Source organism: Nelumbo nucifera, chromosome 2 (genome assembly GCF_055504915.1).
Source record: "Nelumbo nucifera cultivar China Antique chromosome 2, China Antique-T2T, whole genome shotgun sequence".
Lineage (NCBI taxonomy): Eukaryota > Viridiplantae > Streptophyta > Magnoliopsida > Proteales > Nelumbonaceae > Nelumbo > Nelumbo nucifera.
The window spans coordinates 70,646,569-70,664,633 of record NC_142650.1 but is presented as its reverse complement, the minus strand read 5'-3'; the positions used below and the strand labels follow the sequence as shown (position 1 = coordinate 70,664,633).

The 18,065-nt window shown below is 39.5% G+C and overlaps 1 protein-coding gene across 2 annotated transcripts in view; it reads right to left on the bottom strand.

The window, feature by feature from the left end:
• The window catches only part of TSL (Protein kinase superfamily protein), a 63,643-nt gene that overhangs the window by 6,094 nt on the left and 39,484 nt on the right, over positions 1-18,065 (bottom strand). For both annotated transcript variants that reach the window (XM_010248844.3, XM_010248845.3), the window contains exons 8-13: positions 16,895-16,961; positions 9,590-9,656; positions 9,141-9,238; positions 8,828-9,007; positions 8,418-8,628; positions 7,994-8,258 (exon numbers count right to left, since the gene is read on the bottom strand). In XM_010248844.3, the coding sequence (XP_010247146.1) occupies positions 7,994-8,258; positions 8,418-8,628; positions 8,828-9,007; positions 9,141-9,238; positions 9,590-9,656; positions 16,895-16,961 (888 nt within the window). The remainder of the gene's footprint in view (positions 1-7,993; positions 8,259-8,417; positions 8,629-8,827; positions 9,008-9,140; positions 9,239-9,589; positions 9,657-16,894; positions 16,962-18,065) is intronic.

The window sequence follows — 18,065 nt, the reverse complement described above, 5'->3', positions numbered from 1 at the left end:
CCTGACGCCCAGCCTCGCCTTGGTGCCTAGAAAACTATGCTTGCTGCCTGCCAAAAGATGAGCAAGAAATCAGAAAGAGAGAGGAGAACTCATGCCACTATGGTAAACAGCAAAGATAAATTGTTTATAAGATGAAATGAGAGAGAGAGAGAGAGCTTCTGGCAACAACCAGAATTCACTAAACCAAACTTTATTTTCATCAAATCATCTCTTCTTTAATTCCAACTACAATGACTCTTTATAAACTCGACTTATGAACTTGGATGTCCCTTTACAGACACCAATTTGGACTAAAACAACTTCTAATTGCTTTAAAACTAAGACAAATCCAGGAGTGGCCATAAGGGCACTTGAACAAGGGACTCCAACTCCTAAAATAACTCTAAAACTCATTACTGATTCCACTAAGACTTACTCTCGAGTTACCAGAAATAGTAGACCACAAGTTTACTAAAACTAGTAATCACGAGAATTACAATAAATAGTAAGTCCAAAAGTTACTAATTTACCATAAATAGTAATTTTGAAATATCAGAAGATTTCAGGAAAACTTTAAAATCCTATTCTTAAGACACCTATGACTAGAAAATAAAAAACTGAAGCAACACAAATATGCTATCACCCAAAAAATTCTGAAATTGGTATAGGAATAAGAAAATTGGTTTGTTTCCTCATGAATTATTTCTTTGCTTCGTATCTGCATCACTGCCTCATCCAATCATAGCTTACCATGTTTGACTGCAGAATCATCAGTTAATCCATGCTTCTCCCTAACCACTCAATGAAATAGATGACACCTAGAATATCACCTATGTTGGAGATCAGATGATTGGTCCCAACTACCCACGTTTGCTACATGCATGGTACAGTGAATAATGAGATTTTCCTAGGAATTTATTCACACAGAAGCCTTCCCCTAACAGTTTTTTCATCTAAACATTACAAATCATTAGATCGAACAAGATCTATGCAAAACTAAACAATGGCACTGTAAGACCAGGTAAATGGAGCAAGAACATTCAATAAAGGAAATAAAGGATGAAATTCTAGCAACTAAGAGTTCAGGAAAGTTTGATAGGAAAATGTGATATCACCAGGAAAGTTCAGGAAAGTCAGGATATGGTACTGACACTGAAACAATGCGGTAGAGTACTGCCTACCTCAGGAGCTTCTTCGAGGGAGCTCAGGCCTCCTACAGAAGAAAAGAGAAGAGAAGATGATTGTTCGTGCTCAAAAGGTGATTTTCTTTATTGCTATTCTGTTACTTATAGCCCTTACATCACATGGGGGTCTGCTCTCAATTGTAACTAACTAGCTGGTGTGGTCCCCTAACATAGGTATTCGGGTAAGGCTGTATGGGTATCATGCTGGTGGGCCGATTAATGGTAATGGGCCTAGTTGTGTGCCTATCAAGTCCCACCACCTTGAGATCAACCTTGTCCTCAAGGTTGATGTGGGGAAATTCATGCTGCAGTCGAGAGTATTACTCCCAGGTAGCTTCTTCTCCCAGCAGGTTGCTCCACACAACCAAGGCCTCTTCTATGTAGTACTTTCCTTTGCGTACCGAGCGGAAGTTTATCAGCTTGTGGGGCTCCATGATCATGACTCCTTCCTCAGTGAAAGCTGGAAGGGTTGCCTGGGCTTTTTGCTCTTGACCTACTTGCTTCTTGAGTAGGGCTACATGAAAGACAGGGTGGAGTTTGGAGGAAGGTGGTAGTTCTAGTTTGTAGGCGACTGACCCAACCCTTTCAAGGACTTTGAAGGGTCCATAATATTTGGGAGCCAATTTCTGCCATGCTCGCTTGGCTACTGAGGTTTGTCGGTAGGGTCGAAGCTTCAAGTAAACCATGTCATCAGGCTAGAATTCCAAGAGGCGATATTTGCGGTCATAGGTATTCTTCATGACCTGCTGAGCCCGTTGCAGATTGTTCTTAAGCTCTTGCAAGATTAAGTTTCAGCTAGTGAGGTACTCATCTACTGCAGCTACTGTTGTGGAGCCTGCCTCGTAGGGGAGAATGGCAACTAAAGGTGTCAATGGACCGGTTTTGGATTGGACCCATCCAGTCCAAAATCAATTTGGACGGATTGGAAGGACCAATAAGACATATTGGATTGGACCAATCCGGTCCAAAATATTTATTAGATTGGATTGGACTTGGTCCATCCGTAACAAATTTATATTGGATTGGGTTGGATTAAGCCAATATCTGGTCCATTGATATAAGATAAGAATATATGTGTCAATGGACCGAGTTTGGGTTGAAACCAATCTAAATCAAAATGAATTTGAATAGATTGGATGGTCCAGACATTGAATTGGACCGGTCCAAATTGGTTCATAACATTCATTGGATTGGATTGGACCTGGTTCATTTATAATGGACTTACATTGGATTGGATCGGATTGGACAAAATCCAGTCAAATTGACACCCGTAATGGCAGGGGGGTCTCTCCCATACAAGGCCTTAGTCACATGAAAGGTGGAATTATACCATAGTTCTGCCCAGGATAACCATTTCACCCACTGTTTTGGTCTCTGCCCAGTGAAGCACCTCAAGTAGGTCTCGATGCATCTGTTAACTACCTCCATCTGCCCATCAGATTGGGGATGATAGCTCGTGGAGTGAGCCAGGTGTGTTCCTTGGATTTTAAAGTACTCCTACCAAAATATTCCCATAAATAGAGGATCTCGGTCAGAGACAATGGAGGCTGGTGTTCCATGCAGTTTTGGGATGTCTCTCACGAACAGATATGCTACCTGTGCTGCTATGAGTGGGTGCGACAAGGCTGAGAAGTGGGCATATTTACCAAGTTTGTCCACTACCACCATGATCACTGTCTTGCCTTGAGAGGGCGGTAAACCTGTGATGAAAATCCATGGTGACATCATCCCCGACTTGGCTTGGTATTTTAAGGGGTTGAAGGAGCTCAACTGGTTGTTAAGTATCATATTTCTACTGCTGACAGGTTGGGCAGCTGGCCACAAAGATCTGCACATGCCTCTTAATCCCCCTCCAATAGTAGTGTGCTGCAATACGACAATAGGTCCTTAGTACCCCTGAATGTTCAACAGAGGAATGGAACAGCTGTAGAAGCTCCGTTATGTGAGGAGATGATAAAGGTAGAACCAGTCTTCCTTTATAGTACAAGAGGGAGTCCCTCATGGTCTAGCCTGGTGTTTTGGTTGGATCCTCGGACTACTTCCTTTTGATAGCCCCCAGCTCTTGGCTGTTCAATATCTCCTGCTTAGGAACCTCTAGTAGCGGGTACACAGGTCTAGATTCCGCCATCAACTGTAACTCATTTTGTCTTGACAAGGCATCTGCTACCCAATTAGAAGCTTTAGTTATGTATTCTATCAAATAATCAAACCCCAGCAACTTAGACACCCATTTTTGTTGTTCTTCCATAAGGAGATGCTGTTCCAGCAGATATTTGAGGTTCTGTTGATCAGTTATGATGATGAAGCATCATCCAAGAAGGTAGTGGCGCCAATTAAGGACTGATAGGACGACAACCATTAGCTCCTTAACATAGGTGGATTGGGCCTTGGCACAAGGAGAAAGAACTTTGCTGAAATAAGCCAGGGGTTTACCCCCTTGCATCAAAACAGCTCCAATGTCGGTGCCTGATGCGTCGCATTCCACTACGAAAGGCTGCTCAAAATCTGGTAGGACCAATGTGGGAGGAGAGGAAACCGCTGTCTTCAAGGAGTTGAAGGTTTGTTGGGCCTCCGCCGTCCAGTGGAAAGCTTCCTTCCATAGAAGTTGGGTCAGTGCTGCTGCCATCAGCCCATAGTTCCTGATGAATCTTCTGTAGTACCCGGTTAGGCCTAGTAAGGCATGCAGCTGTCTAACTGAGGTGGGCCGGGCCCAATGCTTTATACTGGCTACCTTCTCAGGATCGGGCTTCACCTCCCCTCCCTCTACCACATGACCAAGATAATGTACTCTTCCCTACCCAAGGACACATTTGGAGAGCTTGGCCGAAAGCTGGTTTTGCCTTAGCACATCCGGGGTTAGCTTCAAATGTAGGAGGTGTTGCTCCCAATCAAAGCTATAGATAAGAATGTCGTCAAGAAATACTAAAATGAACTTACGAAGATGGGGCCTGAAAATGTCATTCATGAGTGATTGGAAGGTCGATGGTGCATTGGATAAACCGGACAACATGACTAAGAACTTGTAATGGCCATTGTGAGTCCTAAAAGCCGTTTTATGCAATCGTCTTTGTGGACTCGGATCTGATGATACCTTGACCTGAGATCCAGTTTTGAGAAAACTCGGGCTTTCCGCAATTCGTCTAACAACTCATCGATCAAGGGAATGGGGAACCGATCCTTAAATGTAATGGAATTCAATGCCCAGTAATCCATGCAAAACCGCCAAGAACCGTCCTTTTTCACTAGTATAACTGGGGAAGAATACGGGCTATTGTTGGGTTGTATGAAGCCATTTTGTAGGAGGTCTTGCACTAAGCGCTCAATTTCTTGGCGTTGATAGTATGGGTACCGGTAGGGCCGGACATTTTCCAATGTTGTGCCCGGTACGATGGGAATCCGATGGTCCTAAGTTCTCTCTAGAGGAAGCCCTTGCTGTTCTTGGAAGACTTCAAGGTACTTAGCCAATACTTCTTGTAGCAGCGGATCTGGGTTGCCCATGTCGCCTTAATTGAGTGTGGGCTTCAAATGTGGGCCAGGGGTGCAGGCCCCTAAGAGCATCAAGGTGTGCCGATTTAAGTCCCAACTACTTTTGATTATGGAGCTGAGGGTAGCTGGTTGTGGGACCAGCAGACTGGACCCGCTTAGGGTTATTGTTTGGTCTCCTCTTTAGAATTCCATGGTTAGTTTGGACCAATCACAAACCACCCGACCCAATTGTTGCAACAATTGTACCCCAAGTATGATGTCGGCCCCACTAAAGGCCAATGTGTACAGATCAACGCAAAAAACCTCCCCTTGGATGATTAGCTCCAGGTCTTTACAAACTCCTTCACATGGTATCTGACTACCATTGGCAACTTGAATAGTTAATTTAGAGGTGGGTCTAATGGTTACCCCCATCTGGGTGGCCAAGTCATCAGAAAGGAAGTTCATCGTACTCCCACTATCCACCAAAATAGATACCTCCGGACCCTTGAATCGACCCATAACATGCATGGTTTGGGGTGATGTGAGACCGGTCGGGGCCTGTAACGAAATCTCGGATGGGCCAAGCCCGAATATCATATCAAGGTTAGTTGAGTTATTTTCTTCAAGACCCTCCACTGCATGCTCTTCCTCGTTCATCACAGTTGTAACATAGGCCCTTGTCCCTACGAGCCTGCATCTCAGCCCATGTCAGCTTTTTATATGGGTTGTTGGGCTTGAAACCTTGGGTTTCTAGTTTAGTAGATCCCATAATGGTCAGGTCTAGGTCGGTTCTATCTTCAGGGCCACATCCCATTATGGGAGTCTTCAATAGGGGTCCCTGAGGACGATTAGGTGGCCTTTTGAATCTGCCGAGTTTTTCCTCATAAAACCTGGCCAGCCTTACAACAGCCATGACTGTCGAAGACTACATAGATTTCACCTCCACCCGAATATCCTCCCTCAACCCTCCAATAAAACTGCCTAATAGAGCATTTTTCGGCCACCCCTATACCCTAGAGAATACACACTCAAACTCCACCTGATATTCTCTCACTGAACCAATCTATCTCAATTTAGCAAGTTGTTCATCATAGTTTTCGAATCCAGTGGGTCCAAATCGCACACAAAGCATCAACGAAATCCGCCCAGGTCACTTGGGGATGTGACCAACGAAACCACTAGAACCAAAGAATTGCTTCTCCTTCTAGATGGATAGTGGCGATTGAGACCCTCTGATTCCTCAGAAGTTCATGTTTCTCAAAGTACCTCTCAGCCCGATAAATTCACGGTATAGAGTCCTCACCTGAGAAGTTTGGGAAGGTGATCTTAGTCTGTCGCAACACTCCATTTCCTCCAAATCGGTTGCTGGGTTGGCTGCTACCTTCTCCTTCACCTTCGTTGTTCTCGCTGACAGTTGCCTTCTCCAGCTTGGCCAAGACCGCTGAGAGAGCCGCCTTGATCTCAGTGATGTCTCCCACAAGTTTCCCAATACGTTCATCGCTTACAGATGCTCTAGTTCCCACCATGATGTCAACGCAAGATTGGGCTCTGATACCACTTGGTAAGGTTCTACCTACCTCAGGAGCTTCTTCGAGGGATCTCAGGCCTCCTACAGAAGAAAAGAGAAGAGAAGATGATTGTTGGTGCTCAAAAGGTGTTTTTCTTTATTGCTATTATGTTACTTATAGCCCTTACATCACATGGGCGTCTTCTCTCAATTGTAACTAACTAGCTGACGTGGTCCCCTCACATAGGTCTTCGGGTAAGGCTGTATGGGTATCATGCTGGTGGGCCGATTAGTGGTAATGGGTGTGCCTATCACAATGATATCACCAGGAATAGAATAGGAAAATGTGCTTTGTGGTAGTTGATAGATGCATTTTTATCAGTAACAAACAATTTATTTACTAAGATCAAAATATGTGCATGACAGCATTTTGAAAGATAGATAGCCTCGGCTATCCATTTGCGAAACTGTCAACTGCCTGAGGTACCAACCTAATATTTATACACATTTCCCACTTGACTTCTCTGATTTCTCTGATAATGTGCTTGTATTTCCATGATCCTTCCTGATTGCTGCCCAACAACTTAGTGACTAGCATGGAGTTTCCTTCAATAGCAACATTAATGTAATTTAGTAATTTAGCCATTTTGATTCCTGTCAAAGCGACCAAAAGTTCTGCCCTTGTTGAGTCCTCTACACCAATTGGACCTGAAAACATAGCAATTATGTTCCCCTCATTACTCCTTATCACTCCCCCAACACCTGACAGCCCTGGGTTACCTAGACTGCAGCCATCAAAATTCAACCTGACAAAAGGCAACAGTTGGGGTTGCCAAGTACCAGCTGTTTGCTTCTTGGAATCAGAATCTTCCACTGTTTTCCAATTTCTCCTAATGTCCTCAAATGAATAAGGGCCAAACAGATCCATTGTTCTAACACAATGTACCACCCTCATAGTAATAATGTCAATAACCTCCTCAAATCCCTTTTCTTTGTCATTAAACAGCCTTGAGTTTCTTTCCTCCCAAATACACAATAGGATGGCTACCCTTGTGCATCTCCAGAGAAATTTTCCTTTCTTCTTAAAGGAGAGAAAAACACAGTATCAAATAAAGTCTTCAACTCCGCTGGAGGATTCCACCTACATCCATAACAAGAGAAGAAATAATCCCAGATATCAGTTGCAAAGTTTCACCATTCACTTTACATGAGAAATACATGGGCAATGAAACCAGCTTCACCTTCTTCTTTGCAAAGCTTCACAAGAGTTGATCTTATTGAGGTAAGCCCCACTGCAGAAAGCCCTTACTTTTGATGGAAACACCACAATGGAAACAGCCCACCCCAAATAGCCCTTACCTTTGTTAGATGCAAAACATTGTGAATATTTTGATGGGTAAAGGAAAATATTGTGCACCAGATGGCTAAAGTTATTAACTTATTATAAGCAAGGTTCAAAGCATTGATATACCTGATATGCATGAATTTGCGTGTCAGGTGTTTCGGTAGCACATAACATTTTTTAGCTCATTTTTTTAATTGGTAGGGAATTCAGTCTTAAGGCCTGCCTACCCTGTCAAATTGGTCAAAAGCCCCTTATTTAGAGTATTGGGGTATTGCTGATACCATACACCTGATATGGGGAGTATCATATCAAAATTTTGATCCTTGTTTATAAGTATGGTGAAGTGAAAGGGAAGCAAGATAATCAAGATGTGAAGCAGGTGAATAATATAATCAAATAAAAATTTCCAGTGTGTTCCTTTAAGTTAACAAATAAAGCACTGTTGACAAGAAACCAAATCAGCCTAGTTTGTTACGGATATATTCAGAACATAACTAGATCACCAATTACCAGTATGTTCCAGCTCCCTGGGAAGTAAGTTCCATGCCCTGAGATCCAACGTCATCCTCTACTATCTTGCTTAATCCAAAATCAGTAACTTTAGCTACTCCAACCTCATCAAAGAGAACATTACCAGGTTTCAAATCATAATGGATTATCTTCTGTGATCTCTTGTTCAAATATACAAGGCCTTGAAATATCTGAACTATGATAATTCTAGCTTCCCTCTCTGGCAGTATAGGTGTAGCTTTAAGGACTGCATCAAGATCTTTACCTGAAAAAGGAAAATAAATGTACAATTTAATAGGGGAGAAGACAAATATTCTACAAATACCTTTTTTCTTGAGAAAAGCATATTACAGAAGTAAGCATAACACAAACACACTAAAACACATTTAGGCCATGTCACAGAAAGCATTAAGTAGATACATACCACTACAATATTCTAGGACGGTGCAGAATGTGTTTTGATCAATCTCAAAGATGTCCCAAAGCCGCACGATGTGATTGTGTATCAAGTTCTTATGAATGTTGTACTCCCGAATTGCATGCCTTATGTAACTTTGTTTCTTGTCTTCACTCCATTGCGCATTCAAACCATGAAGTTTACATGCGACATATCTATACTCCACCAAGTCATATGCCTGCTCGAAAGTTCCCACTTCAAATCACTGCAAAAGAGTATATTCTCACAAATGCCTATATAGGCAAACAATGATTTCCATATTTTCAACAATTTCTTCCAAACTTGTTTTCGCAAATACACCAATAATCAAGCTTGAAAAGTTCTTGTATCTTTGGTACATATTGATCAAAGAAGGGAACAGAGTAGTATACTTATACCTTATAAACCTCGCTGAATCCTCCCTTTCCTAGAAGGTTTAAGAGGGCATATCGGTGATTTAGAATCTGAAAATTGTTAAAACGGGAACCATCTTCATCTCTTATGCGTTTCATTTCACGTATAAGCCTTCCTTTCTCCAGTTCATACCGATCCCTCTCACGTAAAGAAATTTCTTCTTCCTAAATAAAATTTACAGCTTAATTGGTTACACCTTAAAACCAGTAATACCATATAAATAATACAGAAAATATAATGCATGCCAACTTGACAGGTAAAAGTGAGAAGAAAACTGAAATTAAGAATCAAACTTACGCGTTTGATGCTAGCTAGCCGGGATTTACAAATCTCATCCTGGATAAGATAATCTTCTTCTGACATGCCTATTTCAGCATCACTTCCATCACCCTTGTCTTCAAGAAGACAACATTAAAACAATTGAAAGGTACATTAGTAAGCAGATTTTATGAAAAAGATTAGAAAAAATAGTTAGTGAACAATTTTGAGAACTAAACAATACTAACACTAAGAACTATAATACAAGATATTAGCAGGAACATCATGGTTGGCGTGGGCCCCAGTGTCTATTACACAATGCACATGCACTAGGATTGCCACTAGCTTTTCACCAAGAATAAATATAACATTTGTACATATTTAAATGGACGTCTGAATTTCATCAAGTTTCTAGCTCACAAAAAATAAACAATGAAAGATAGCAGCAAAGCACAACCTTCCCCCAACTAAAAGTGATAAACTTTTACCTGATTGACGTTTTTTTAGTGATTTTCGATGCCGCTCAATAGCTTCTTTTGTTTCCAATAAATGTTTCTGCAAAATTTAAAAAAAAAAAAAAAACAATATTGATGCAATATATCATCTGAAATCACTTAATTTTGATACTTACCTTTCATTCAACTCTATATATGCCATATAGTCATTATCTACTGCATCATTGGGACAAATTGGTCCAAAGTACTCTAGAAAAATAAATGGAAAAAAGTTTCATACAATATCTAGCATGACAAAACTTCAATAAAGTTATAGAATCCATATTCCTTGGTGCGTCGTGGATTCAGTTTAAAACAGATGAATGATTGTTAGAAGGGAATAGGATTGAACAAGTAATAGAGCCATAGGGGACATCTCATGGTAAAAAATCAGCAAGTCAAAGTTTTATTTTTTTCTTTTTGACAAGTAAAGAATGACTGTTTTAAAAGCGCAAGGCGCAAAAAACGAACAAGGGCCATTTTGCACCCAAGGCACAAGGAGCAAGGTGAGGCATGCACCTTTTTGAAGCAGGCCACAAAAATGCAAAAAAATATCCAAAAATTAGAAAAAAAATGCAAAATATTAAAACATTAAACACAATATATATTAAAAATACAAACTTAAATTTAAAAAAAAATGTTTAAAAAACCTATTATCTCAAATTAAAATACATAAACAGAACATGTAAAACATATTTAAAATGAAAATTTAAAAATAAAATCAAGCATAACATGTAAAACATATTCAAGCATGTAAACACTTTATCTCTTTATTTTTTCCCAATTGCATTACTTCAAATACGTAATGTGATGTTAAACACTCCATATCAGGGCCTTAAATTCTTAATCCTTATAAAAAAGGATTCTATAACTTTAAGCGTCTTTTAAAAATATCTTTTATTAGAATGAATGAATGAGCAACATTAGAAAATATGGCATTTTCGGAGCTTCGGTGAGCAAGCAAACCATTTGTCGTTCTTCTAATCCAGCTGAAGTTGATGTTAAGTTTGCTTGAAAGTTAACCTAACTCCCGTGAACATGCGCCTGTAACTCAAACGTGCTGAATTCATTTATCTTATCCAAGATATGACCAGTTTTGAATCCCCTTCCACTTCCAAAGTAACAATGGCCTTAAGAAATGGCATAATAACTTCCTTGCTATCAAAGAAGCTGCTAATTAGAAGACATTACTCTTGAAACAAAAGGTGAATACCACCTTGCAATACTGCCCCCAGAATAGTGTTTTAAAAGCGCAAGGCACAAGGGCCAATTTGCACCTGAGGCGCAAGGCGCAAAAAATCAAATAAAAGTCAGAAAATTCAAAACAAATGCCAAAAATTTTAAAAAATGCAAAAAAAAATATTAAGCATAATGTTAATAAAAAATATAAACTTAAATTTTAAAATAAATGTTTTAAAAAACCTATTGTCTAAAATTAAAATACATAAGCATAACATGTAAAGCGTATTCAAATGAAAATTTAAAAATAAAAGCAAACATATAAAGCATTTTCAAGCATGTAAAACCCACAATCTCTTTTTTACCTTAATTGCATTGCTTCAAGTAGCTAATGTGACATAAAACATATTGCATTCTTGATTCTATGAGTCGCCTTTGTCCATGCCCCTCGAGGCAAGCCCGAACAAGTCTATGTTAGGGTCTGAAATTCTTATTTCTCAAAATGTGCCCTGCCTGTGCACCAAGTCACACCTTTTAAATCACTGCCCCAGAATGAAATCTCCGATATCCTTGTGACTAGTATTCAGAGGTGTTGAGCTAATGATTTTATATTTGATAAGAAGACAAAGTATCAAAGGAGCTTACCATGGTAAGAAGAGTTCTTCACACTCTAAGTTGCAGATGCCCTCCCCCCAAACTTTTTTTAAGTGTATCAAAAAAGCTCTTCCATTGCCTTCCATCAGGAAAATGGATGGGAAATGTTTAATTGCAAATCATGTAACCTATTAAATTTTTCTACTCTACTTCTTAGGCAGTGATAGGCTTTTGTTCCAAAAGAAACCCTAGGTTCTTTCGTTTTGTTGGATTTGAGAACAGAATCCCATCACATATGTGAAACAAATAGGGTTAACTTGGTCATTTTACTTTCAACATTAATGCCACTTAACTTATGAAAGTTTAGGAGGGTATCTGCAACTTTTGATAGCTTAGGTAGTAAGGTGAGACACCTATAGAGGGTGTTTTGAGTTTACCCGTTTTTTTGTTGATGGTTGAAGTAATAGAATAATTAACACACTATGTTAAGGGAGTGGTGGCAGTAATTTCCTTTTTCCTTTATATTTTAATAAGATTATTCTATGCTGGCCATATAATATACATGTGTATCATATTCATCATTACACAGGGTGAGAGAACTTTGAACTGTATACCTATTTTTGGTCATTAATGAAATTACCCTTTTTTATTTGTTGATGGTAAAAGTAATTGTATAATTAACAACCATGTTAGGGGAGTGGTGGTAGTAACTTTCTTTATCCTTTATATTTTAATAAACTAATTCATGCTGATTATATAACATACCTGTCTATAATATACATTGTGGCACAGGGTTTGAGAACTTTGAACTGTTGTATACCTATTTTTGGTCATTAATAAAGTCATTTTGTTGATGATCCACAGACCACACATACACAGACTACAAGCCCATATAATAACATGGGGAAAATTTTAGCATGCTAGAACAGCGTTGGATGCATAGTTGGTGACTATGCAATTTTTATAGGTCGCCTCGCCCAACACCAGGTGATCGCCCATATATATTATATCATTTTTTTGAATGTCCATATAAATTATATCATTTTATTGGTCGTTTTTAATTTATTAGAATACACCCTGCTGTATGTTACAAATTTTTATTAAGATAATTCCTTTTTTATTAAAACTACGAAAGTTTCTTTGGGTTTGAGGTTTTGAACCAAAACTGAGAAGAGAAGACTGAGGACTGAGAAGTTTCCATTGTTTCAGTCCAAGTCTTCTTCGGTATTTTTTTTTCTTCTGTTTCAGTCCAAGTCTTCTAAAAAATACTTTTGGGAACAAAACAGGAACTGTGCCCCAACTTTCTAAATTTTTCCCTGTATTTTTTGCACTATTTTTAATAATGTTTTTTTCAAACGAAACAAGGACTCCTTCCCCTTCTTTTCCCTGTCCTTTTTCACTGCATTCCCCCTTTTTCGTTGGCCCAAAAAGGTTATTAAACATTGAAATTGATATATTTAAATGATGTATAAAAAACTAATAAAGTCGCCTAGTCGCCTGGGTGCTCTCTGGCCACTAAGGCTCACCTAGACACCTTGACAACTATGGTTGGATACACATCTATTTATTGGATTAAAACAATTTATAACAAATACACAGAATGGGTAAACCACCGAGGCACATTAAACTGATATACAACTGTTTTCTCTAGCTTGGATTGTAAAACACCAAGGCACATTGAACTGGTTATCAATTCAATTGCAAGTCCTATAAAGGAATCTTTGCAGTGGTTCAGATGGTCAAAATCAAAACCGTAAGATCCTTGCCTTTCACTTCTGTGCAGGAGGTTATGGGTGCGGGTAAAAGCAAGGAGTCTTGCACTTCTGTTCAGGAGGTGGGCTACAACTTATCAGGCAGGGATCTTAAACCGAATCAAGAGATGGGCAGCCCAACCAGTTTAAATACTGATTCGGATTAAGGACAAACAAACTGATACACAATACCCAGGCTCTTTTTTATTTCCAAATGAGACTTCCCCTCAGTCTCGATACTCTCCATCTTCGAACTCTTTAATTGAGTGAGGCACAGGAGAAGCTGGTGGCTTGCAGTGGCAGAAGGTATTAACGTTGCAGCCTTCCTTCCCTATGTCCTCAGAGTAAAGTAACACATCCACAGGTGAAAAGAGGTTAGACAGTCAGACACAAGAGTCGGAGGCATGAACACAGTACAGGAATGTTAAGGAAAGAACACATCGAAGAAGAAAGGACGACCATGATAGGAAGGGTTACATCAAAATAGATGTGTTTCAACATAGAAGTGATGGAGGTAAGCCCTCTTTCCTTAATCCCAACATAATGGTCATTAGTTGGGGAGGAACCACCAAACTTCACAGAAGTAAGTCACAAGACAGAAGCTTGGACATGGCACTCAATGGTGGGGGATCGACTACAGAACTATCAACCTAGGTGCTATCAAAGTTCATGGAATTTGGTGCTTTCCTGGGAGTGTCACTGGAAGAAATGAAGGAGGGGGAAAAAAGAGGAGGACTCAAAGGGAACTATTCCGACTAGTAATGGGGCTTGAATGAAAATGCAGGGGTGTTGGCAAAGGATGGGAAGAAACTCCCCGTGATTAAGGGAGGAGATACCAAGTGTACTTGACCAGAGGGGCCAACCATGAAGATAGTCTCGTGGAATATTCGGGGTCTGAACTCAGGCCGTAGGAGAATGGTGACAGGTTCTCATCTGAAGACCTGGAAGGCAGATATTCTGTCTCCAAAAAACCAAAATGGAATTGGTGGAAGCTCAAGTTATCAGAAGCATTTGGATAGATTGTAGCTGTGATTGGGTAATATTGCCAGCTGAAGGCACTTCCGGGGGCTTGGTAGTGATTTGGGACACAGACATACTGGAAGTAAAGGGTACATAAGCATACAGAAGTGGGACAGAGGTAAAGGGTAGTGATTTGGGACGCGGACATAGTGGAAGCAGTTAGATGGGAGTTTGTGCTCACCTCAGTGTATGGTCCAAATGACAACAGGTTGAGGGAAGAATTCTGGACAGAACTAGATGGTGTGAAAGAAAAAATGGGACAAGCCCTGGGTGGTAGGGGGTGACTTCAATACAATCCACTTTACCTATTTCCTGTGATGAATCACAAAAGCAGTTGCAATTTGTAATGGCTGTGCTGAAATGGTTTGAAATAGTCTCAGGGCTGCAAGTGAACATGAGCAAAAGTGAGCTAGTGGCTGTCGGAGAGCCCGAGAGGTGCACGAGTTGGCTAGTTGGACAGAGATTTGGGGATGCAGAGTGGGAAAGCTGCCCTTAAAATATCTGGGAATGCCTTCGGGAGTAAAATGCAGCTCCAAAATAATCTGGGAGACAACTGTAGAAAGACTTGAAAAGAGATTGGCTTCCTGGAAATACCTTTTCTATAGAGGCAAAATTACCTTGGTAAGAAGCATGTTATCTTCCTCCCCCCCCAATGTACCTTCTATCTTTGTATCCAATTCTAGCAGGAATGGCAACTATTATTGAAAAGAAAATGAGGGACTTGCCTTGCAGAGGCTGGAAGGAGGAAAAGAAATACCACTTAATAAAGTGGAATAAAATTTGCAAGCCCAAATCACAATGAAGATTGGGTGTTAAAAGGGTGAAGAATGTCAATGTTGCCTTGCTAGGGAAATGGTTTTGAAGGTTTGGGGAGAACCAAGAAGGGCTGTGGAAAAGAGTGGTACAGGCTAAATATGGAGAAAGGAATTTGGGGTCGGACCCAAGAGCTTCAAATCAATCCTACAGGTGCTCAGTCTGGAAAGGAATTGAAAAGGCATATAATATGCTTGCAAAAGGAGTGAAATTCAAAATAGTAAACGGGGAACATGTTTGGTGTGGAGTTGTCAAGGCGACAACGCCTAGGCGACAAGGTGGCCTTGGAGGCTTGCCTCACCTAATCGGCTAATCGCCAAGCAGTTTTGTACTTTCTGTTATAAATTACTTATTATTCTTTGTTTTTTAGACTATAATTATAAATAGATTATTAAACTAAAACATTCATTTTGTCTGTTTATATATTAATTTCTTTTTATTGTTTTCTTATTTATTTGGGTTTAATCAACACAAACATTGCTAAATGCTGTATTGAACCCTCAAAGACTTCAAAGCCTGAACCAATAAGAAAGGTAGAACTTAAAATTTTGTCTAATCAACACATTTTCTCCTCCCATATCTTCTTTTTCTTCTTTTGTTCTTATCTTCTTTTCTTTTCTTCTTTTCCTATAACAAAAATAAGGGTTCAGCCCGTATATTTTTTCACTTTTCTTTTCTTTCTTCTTTTTCTTCTTGTGAATATATTGATTTTCTATACTTTAAAATGAACTTTATACTTTTCTTATGAAAATTATGAATAACTATTAAGGAAATATGGTTATGGCACCTAGGGAACTACCCTAGGATGCATGCTTTTTACTTAAAAAATCCATCACCTAGGTGACAAGGCGCCCCCTGTCACCTAGCCTCGCCTTGAAAACTATGGACAAAGAAGTCAAAGTTGTTGACTGCTTGCAAATACAAGATGGCAATGTGGTATGGGCCCCACAATTAAGGAGGAATTTAAATGATTGGGAAGTGGATGAGTGGCTGGAATTGCTACAGCTTTTGTACAATACACAGGTGGAGTTTGCCAAGTCTGACAAGAGTTTGGAAATGGTAGAAGACTAGAGGATTCACAATTAAGTCCTTTATAAGGATTGGACAATGCAGGATAATCAGTCCCAGTTCACATCATCTGGAGTAAAAATGTGCCTTCAAACATGTCTTTTCTTGTATGGACTGCTTACCTTAACAGAACACTCACAAGGGCAATCTCTCACAGAAAGGCTTATTGCTAGATTCAGATAGCTGTGTATTGTGTGAAGGAAAGCTGGAAACAGTGAATCATCTCTTTGCTGCACTGTAGTTTCTTGCAAGGAATTTGGAGCAGAATTTCAGGTGAATTTGAAGTATAAGTTGCTGCCGTGAATCAATAGAGGAGTTTGTAAGAGATTGGAGAGTGGAAGGGCTGAGTGAAAGAGGAAAGCTGATCTGGAACATAACCCCAGCGGTGGTATTTTAGTGTCTTTGCAAGAAAGGAATGCATGAGCCTTCAAAAACAAGTTTAGTTCAGCTGATTCTGTTTATCAGAAAATTATGAGGAAGATGTTCTCACGGATGGTTGGTCATAGGCCATTTAAGGGTGTAGGTTTTGAGTCTTTTTTTGTACATGGCAATCATTTTGTAAAGCAGGGTGGAGGTCAAGGTCAGAGGGGATAGCCTTTTTTGGTCCCTGACCTTGACCTTCTCTCAAAAAAAAAAAAAAAAAAAAAAAAAAACGATCCTTGTCTTTCTATTGCACCCCCTTAAAGGCTCATGTCCTGTTCAATTGTCATGTTGTTAACTGCTCAAGTTTTGAAAATATTATAGCTTGAATATAGCTACCCAACTCAAAAAAGGAGATAAGTATAAAATGATTCACTGTGAATGAGCACAAGCAGGAAAGTAGCAACAAACTCAGTAGTTGTGAACAAGAAAGGAAGAGTCAAAAAGAGCATACAAGATGAGCATTAAGATCTTTCAACACTTGCCCATCCTCCCACGTCTCAGATATAATAGTTCCAGCTCTGCATTTCAAAATAGCACAAGATCAAATTAACAGAAATCAAAATACAGGTAAAGAGAAAAAAAAAATACTGCATTCAAATAGAAAAGCATAAAGAAAAGAGAAGTTTGATTCCATTTTATAATACAGCTTCCTGGCTTAAGGTATTGATGAATAATGTATGGCTTTTAATCAACTGCTCCCCAAGAAAAATGCAAAGCCCATGTAAATAAGGAACTCAGAAAGATTGCATACTTGAAACCTATTTGTATGATCCTTTTTTCTGTGGATTGTTCATGTTAGAAAGTGTACGCCCTTAGATCCAACCAGGCGTAATCTGATAATCTGATATTTATTATTGAATGAAATCAAACATTGTTGTTTCATGTGTGTTTTGTTATGTTTCTGTGCATCACCCCTTAAACTAGACATTTATGAGACTTATGTTAGTTTAGAATGTTCTCAGCTGTTTGATAAACTTAGGGAGTTATCATGTCAAGGCTAACACAATTATATTAACGAATTGGCGGGGTAGTTTGTCTCAACTGCTAAGGTTAGACCTAAGCTACAATGAGTGGGTGTTTAGTGAAATGCTGAACCAGGACTAATTCCAATTATGCCCAAGACATTGGAGACAGATGGGCAAAAACTGGAAAGTTGCAGTTAATCCCTAACTTGATAATGATATTAAACTAAGTGTTGGATTGGGCTGCTTTTGGCATGCCAACCAGTAAGGTCCACTATGGGTCAAATACCTAGGCATGTTGGAGCAATTTGGAAGATCACTTGAGTAGGTGATCATTGTGAAAAGATCAACCACTTTGTCAGATAAACATAATATCTTGGTTTACACTCTCACTGATGGAAACCTAAAATTGCCGGTAGTGGATTTCAACTTGTTTTGAGATCAATTTGCAAACGTATTTATATCTATAAATAGTTTATTTATAAAAGAGTTTGCAAAAGATTTTAACATCGGGATCCATCTAAGTAGAGGGTGTGACACTACATCCTCCAGTCAAGGAAGAGGTCCTTCCCTGTGGACAGTGTACTGATATTATGAGCTGAGAGGTTAAGAGTGAGTGTCTGTCTACTTGGAATAAAACCTGAGGGGCACTTTTCTCAT